This window comes from Gastrolobium bilobum, unplaced genomic scaffold (assembly GCF_033153095.1).
Source record: "Gastrolobium bilobum isolate Gb01-03AN ecotype WA unplaced genomic scaffold, APGP_CSIRO_Gbil_v1 utg50158, whole genome shotgun sequence".
Taxonomy (NCBI): domain Eukaryota; kingdom Viridiplantae; phylum Streptophyta; class Magnoliopsida; order Fabales; family Fabaceae; genus Gastrolobium; species Gastrolobium bilobum.
In genome coordinates, this window is record NW_026898566.1 from 93,594 (window position 1) to 100,565 (window position 6,972).

Genomic DNA, 6,972 nt, shown 5'->3' on the forward strand with positions numbered 1-6,972 from the left:
TTGGGTGCTTGGAGGCTGAAGGAACGCGGAGGAACATCAGATTCATGTTCGTGAGCGGCGGAGACGGATCAACGTCAAGTGTTCACTGGAGATATTTAAACCAACTTTATAATAAAAGTGCTTCTTCTTCTCTTTTTTTCTTAAAAAAAATTTAGCTTTTGGCTAAAACAAACTAGCCCTTAACTAAAGTAAGTAACCAACCTTATCCGGCAGTGATCTTAAATTTGATATGGATTTTTAAATAATTTGAAAAACTGGACTGAATTTTAAACTGATTAAAACCCTAAATATAATCAGTTAGTTAGGATTCAACTATGAGATTCCACTATCAAATAAAAAAGAAAGAGATTAAACGGATTCATAGAATTTCGTGTCACTCCAAGATATCTATCTATCTATATTGCAATTATAACAGAATGGAGAAGTTAGGCAAAGCAGTGGCCAATGAAGAAGCAGCTTCTTAGCAATTGCTATTGCCGACTTCTGTAACCTTCAACTAATCTTCATTTTATTTCACACTTCAATTCTTTTTTCTCTCTCTCTACAAATTTCATTCGGTTCTCAGAGAGAGAGAGAGATATGGGTTGTAGTGGGGTTCTAGTGAGGGTGGGTTTGGGGGTGGTGGCGCTTTGCATTGCAGGTTACATAGCGGGTCCCCCTCTCTATTGGCACCTCATCGAAGCGGCGAAGTACTCTTCTTCTGGTTGCGGTCCTTGCCTCTGTGATTGTTCTTCACAACCCATGATTTTGATGCCCCAAGGTATTTTCTTTTTTCTCCCTTCATTCTCTATTTCCCTATCTGGGTATCCACATCTCATCTCAAAGTTAACAACTTTGCCATCACTTGCTGATTTAGAGACTTCCTCACCTGCTGAATCACTAAGTTCAAGATATCATCAATTTGCTCTTTCCTGCAGATAACAAGGCCTATTACTGTTTTGATCAAGTCATGTGTTTGGGCTTTGGATCTAAATATAGAAACTTTGTGTGATCTGGTTGTACGGTGTTTAATGTATTTACTTATTATTGTTACTATTATATTGTTTTGATCAAGTTCGTCCTTCATGTTCGGATGGCTGCTTCAGTAATTTAAAATCATGAAAATTGTATTTATCCACTGGCATAAGCAATTTCTATTTTTATTTTATTTTTTAAATTAACTCGACCTTAATTACCTCTTTAAGCTAGTTGGCTCCTAAGCTTCGACTCTTTGAGTCGGAAATAGGACTAATTCAGAGTGCGAAACTAATAAGGGATGAAGATATTTAAATCTCGAATCTAAACTCTTTTATTTCCACTTATTGAGCTCTCTAGCTACTGCCGATTAAGCTACCACCGTTTCTATTAAAATCATTAAAATTATTTATTTAGAGCAGTGTTACTGAAAGAGGAAAGTCTTAATGAAGTGCTGAGAGTTGTCAGAGTCTGAGATAATTGTGATTTGTGAGTGAGTCCCTTTATAAAAAAAACTCAGTCTACTGCGCCCCCCCTCCCCCAATTTTTCAACATATTTAACCAAAGCTTTTAATTTGATATTAGAAAAAGACCTTTTTCTTTTGCAAATTGCCTATTGCTTATCTAACTCAAAGCAGTTAAAAGTTGCAACCATATTAATCCGCGCATTCACTTCAAAATGATGAGCCACAGTATCCCTGCATAGCCTATTTATATTTTCTATTAAAATAAGTGCTGACCTAAGCACAATAACCTATAAATACTTCTAAAGCCTTTGCTTATCACTAATAAATTTGTAAGTTATTTCATTTATTTTTGTAATATCAAAGCAATTCTAGCTCCAATTGGAGACCGTTTTTTATTCTTGATTTGCTGCTCCTTTTCCTTGATCCAACAACAAATCAAACATGTGCTTATTTCATTTTATTTTATTTTTGTATTTCTGCAGGGCTTAGCAACACTTCATTCGGAGGTTGGTTTCTATTTCCTAAATGAACTCCAATGAAATATCTCACTTGGTGTACTGTACATAAGTAACCCTTTCCTTATTATCACAGCCTCTCTATCACTCTATGTGAAGCACACTTGTATGATGGTAGGAGCTGAAGTAACATAGTTAGTCTCACTTTAACTAGTTAGCTAGTTTGCTGTTTCTCCTTAGATTAGGTCAACTTTTAACGGATAAGTATCTGCTTGAAGATTTCATGAAAGCTTAAGAACATAATTTCTATTTTTCCTGCAGCTGTATTGTCACAAAAATATTGTTTTTATATCTGTCTGTCAATTTTCATATTCAACTCATTTTACCAACTGCTGTTTCTTTTCTTGATTAATCGAATTGTGATCTAGATTGTGCAAAGCACAACCCAGAGGTGAATGGGGACACTGAAAAGGACTTTGTGGAGCTATTGTCAGAAGAACTAGAGCTACGAGAAACTGAAGCTTCGAAAATTCAACAACGTGCTGGCATGGCTCTGCTTGAGGCTAAGAAGATTGCTTCTCAGTATCAAAAGGAAGCAGATAAGTGTAATTCAGGGATGGAGACATGTGAGGAGGCAAGGCAAAAGGCTGAAATGGTATTAGTGGCTCAGAAGAAGTTGACTACATTGTGGGAACTGAGAGCTCGTCAGAAAGGATGGAAAGAAGGGGTTGCCAAATCTCATACTACTGCTTAGTCTTAGACATGGTATTGCCTCCGTAGTGTTCATGAAAAATCATAAGTCTAAAAATGCAATACAAGTACTGTTGTATTTCTAACCTCCATTTTTGGTATATATTACACACGGACGACTGTTCAAAGCAGGGAATTGTTGGGTGATTGGGATAAACTTATTACATTAAAAAATTTATGACTACTTGTTTCTGAAAGTTCTGGTTTGAAAGCTAGTTCTGATTATTGCTTAAGCTAAGAGTTAAAACAATTTAATGATTCATGGTATCATAATTTTTTTATTTAACATTTAAAGCCGGTCTTCATTTAAGACATTTCCCTCTTCAGCCTACGTTATAATCAAATAATTAAATAATAGAGATGTTTACATAAACTTGCATTTATACGCTCTATTATAAGTAGTTATTAAATAATAATTAAACTCGTAATCACATGAGCAAACACTCTTTGATTAAATACAACATCCAGAGAGAAAACACGTATTTATCAGTCTCTGATAATACGCAGTTAAAAAGCAATCCTCAATCGTGACCCTTCATTTGGCCTTTTGAAGGGCAGTGATGGAACTGGAATCCCCTTTAATGGAATCGTACCTGCGCAACAAGTAGGCCACAATCAAAGCCGCAGTAAAGGGAACAATGTCTTTAGCAGCACACTGTTTATTGGACCCGCTGGGAGACCCGGTTTGAGGCCCATTGGACCAATACAAGTAGTTCAACAACTGGGCCCCTTTCTCCTTCGTGAACCGGTCCGGTTTGAAACTCTCCGGTTCATCGAACACGACTGGGTCCCTCATTGCCAGCTTCTGGTACCCACACAGCAGCTCACCCTTCTTCACATCGAACACCGAGTCATGCGAACTGAGCCGGAAATCCTTCCTGGCTCGACCGTACTGCAGCGGAACCGGCGGGTTCAGCCGGAGAGTTTCGTAAACCACCGACTGAATGAGCTCCATCTCTTTCAGCGAGTCAAACCCCAGAGTTGACCCGCCCTTCTCCCTCGCTTCCTTCCTCAGCTTCTCTTGCAACCCGGTCGAGTCACTAGCTATGGTGTCTATCAGACTCGGAAGGAAAACCGAAAACCCACCGAACGCGTTGAAACCCAAGATGAAAAGCAAGTTGTGGATTGTCTCATCTTGACTCAACCCAAACTCGATTTCACCCCTCTTTATCACTTCCTTGCCTGTTAATCGTTCATTGCCCGTCAAATAAAATTAACCAAAGTTTCATTTTTTGGCATCATGATACTATGGGTGCATACGAAAATAAATTTTCACGTTTTTTCAGGGAAGAGTGTATTATTTTGAAGGATATAAAGTTGTGTCAGCGAGAGAAATAAATAATAGAAAAGAAAGTGAAGAAAAAAAGTTATAAAAATGTGAGTCTCACTTCTTTTTGTGAGTGTGAAATAAGGTAAGATGTGTCATTTAATCGGTTAATCATATCTTGATTATTAATTAAATCACATGAAAATAAATATATTAGTAGTTTATCCTAATAAAAAAATAAAAGAATGTAAAAAAAAAAATTGAATGTGCAAGTAACATAATTAAGTAGAAGAAGGGTATTTATTACCGTGTAGTTTGACGAAGTTGTAAAGGTTGTTGTAGTCTCCACTGACGAGGAAGGAAGGGTAGGCGAAGGAATGGAGGAAGATTTCTTCGAGGGGTTGGAGGATGCCGATGCTGACGGTGGGGAGGATCTGAAGGGCGAGCCAACGGTCAAGCATGGCGTACCCTGAATCGGCGATTTTGGAGTCGCGTGAAGGGTCCGCGCCGGTGAGGACTTTGCAAAGGAACGCGAAGAGGAATTTCTGGAGAGGGAAAAGGTAGCTTGCAGATGTGGATTTCGAGAGTGTTACTTCGATCTTGTCCCACATCAGGTCCAGGTTTGATACCAGCTCCGATACCCATATGCCGGAGCTTCGTTTCAGGATGTCCATGGAGAAATTCTTCAACTACATGTAGTATTTAAGTAAATGCTGATTACTGATGGATGACCCTTAAACACTGTTTGTCTATTGCGGATTAAAAATATTATTTGTGTCTTTTTATAGATTTAAAATAAAAGGTTCAATCATGCTATTCATATTTTGTTATTATTTGACTAAACTAGTAGTCACACTTGTATTTTTACTTAATCAAATAGATATTTATTCTTATCTTTTAACCGGCACCTGATTAACAAGCTGATAAGATTATGTAAAATAAAAAATATATATAATGCAATAAATACAAATATATTAAGTAAGGTGAGAATATATTGGGTAGCGTGCAGATATATTGGTATCAAATATTGATATCTTATCATGTTGAATCTTAATCCAACTGCTCTCATAGGATAAGAAATCATGTATGGGATAGGATAAATGAGACAATAAACTAATCATATCATATTGACACACCAAACAAGAGATAAAAATAAGATATGATAAGTTATCTTATCCTTTTTTTTTATCAGATGCTCCAAATAGGCCATGAAGGTCTACATGGGCCACTACATCAATGTTAATTGTTTTTTCTATTCACTATAAAATTACCAATGATATTTAATTTTCCATATATCTTATAGGAGGGATTCATTACACGTGTAAATGGGCTAGGCCGGCCTACAGGGCTTACGGCCTAGCCTATATTAGGTCAGACTTGGCCTATTATAAGTAGTAAAATAGAATGGACCTAGGTTTTGAAAAAAACCTATTTAGAAAAAAAGGTCATGGGCTCTTTTGTACATGTCGGACCTATAAGCCTACAGGCCGGCATATATCATATTATTTATTTAAAATATAATCAATAAAATTATTATTTAATAATTTTGAATAATAAAATAATATTATTTTAGTTATTCATTTAATTGTTGAATGTTTAATAGGCTTAAACAGGCTAACAAGTCTAGGTCAGTGCTTTTATTGTTTGAATATAGGTCAAGGTAGACTTGTAATTTAGAGCTTACACAGGCTAATAGGTCAGGTCATACCCAATATTTTTTACACAGACTTAACCTATTTAAGTCCAAGCTTAGTCCAGTCCATTTACACCCCTAATTACACCCAGTTTCGTATCAAACAAGAGTCTCGCTACTTACAAATGCAAGCATCGACAATTTTAAATTAAAAAAAATTATATAATGCAAATTAAATATTAAATTAAAGTATTAATTACGTAAACTAACCCAATTTAAGACAATTAATCATACTAAACCTTCAGCATTATCATGTTGTAACTGTGAATAGTACATGTATAAAGTATAAACCACCCATCTTGTTCTATCAAGTTCAACTTGAAAACGACTTTCACAATTCTCTAGTCCCTACAACTCGTGTCCGTACAAATGCCCAATTACTCTACACGTGAAAAAAATATAAATTAAAAAATTAAAAAATACGGTACATATTATTATAATACGAAAAGTGATATCTTACTTCTTAATCTCAATTATGAAAATGGAAATTTCCAAATAAAATTCAGATTGTTATTCTACAAACCAAAACTTCAATTTCTTAACCTGAATTATGGAAGTTGATAATTCCGAAACAAAATTAAAAAAATAAATAAATGATTGAGATGAGAAGAAGAAGATGAAGAAGAAAGTGTGTGTACCTTGGGATGTTGAGGTTCAGAAGTATCCTGGTAAACGCCGACTCTGATGTTTCCGGTGAAGGCGACGCTGGGGACATATTCTCCGATCAGAACATCCTTCTTGTCGATTAGGTCCATATCGAAGAGGTGCGAGAAAGACTTGGAATCAAGTAGAGCGATGACGCTAGGGTTCACGTTCATGAAGAAGGGGAACGATGGAGGAACATTGGTACGGAACACGCTGCTCTTGTACTTATCCATTCGCTTTCTGAAGAAGCTCTCTGGTTTCTGGAACCAGAAATAGTCCAGCCGATCTGACATAGGGCCCAGCATCGGCCACCCGTAACTTCCCGGAATCTGCCGGATTGGAAGCTCCGTCGGCGGCGCTGCGAACGGAGTTGCCAGCGACGACGGTGGCGGCACTGGTGGCAACGACATGGCTGGCGAAGGAAATGGGGAAAGGGTTGGATAGAGTTAGTTCACTCACACTTTATGGTTTTAGCTTTTTGTATTGAAGAGAAATTAACGGAAGAGATAAAATATTACTTAGTTATCTTCTCCAATATTATTTATTTTTATTTATTTATTTTAATTTTTTTGGGGATGCTATGCACTATGCAGTATGCATTATTGAAATTCAAGTCTCGTGGACCATGTGGTGGGGTCATGAATGTAACATGTGTTTTGGGTTTTTGCATTCTTGCTATCGAAGAGTCAATGTCTCTTTTACAATGTAGTGCAAGTCATACGTTCGTTGATTGTATGTATG

General features: G+C 36.7%; 2 protein-coding genes across 2 annotated transcripts; one reads left to right on the forward strand and one right to left on the reverse strand.

The window, feature by feature from the left end:
• Positions 1 to 559: 559 nt before the first annotated feature.
• Positions 560 to 2,671, forward strand: LOC133317431 (uncharacterized). The gene is made up of 3 exons (XM_061519293.1): positions 560 to 760; positions 1,904 to 1,927; positions 2,305 to 2,671. The coding sequence occupies exons 1-3, from the start codon at positions 580 to 582 to the stop codon at positions 2,628 to 2,630; spliced, it is 531 nt and encodes a 176-aa protein (XP_061375277.1). The 5' UTR covers positions 560 to 579; the 3' UTR covers positions 2,631 to 2,671.
• A 274-nt stretch (positions 2,672 to 2,945) lies between these two features.
• LOC133317433 (fatty acid hydroperoxide lyase, chloroplastic) lies at positions 2,946 to 6,717 on the reverse strand. Its single transcript, XM_061519295.1, has 3 exons — positions 6,225 to 6,717; positions 4,201 to 4,582; positions 2,946 to 3,808 (listed from the first exon to the last, which is right to left on the reverse strand). The coding sequence occupies exons 1-3, from the start codon at positions 6,639 to 6,641 to the stop codon at positions 3,162 to 3,164; spliced, it is 1,446 nt and encodes a 481-aa protein (XP_061375279.1). The 5' UTR covers positions 6,642 to 6,717; the 3' UTR covers positions 2,946 to 3,161.
• Between the last annotated feature and the right edge of the window lie 255 nt (positions 6,718 to 6,972).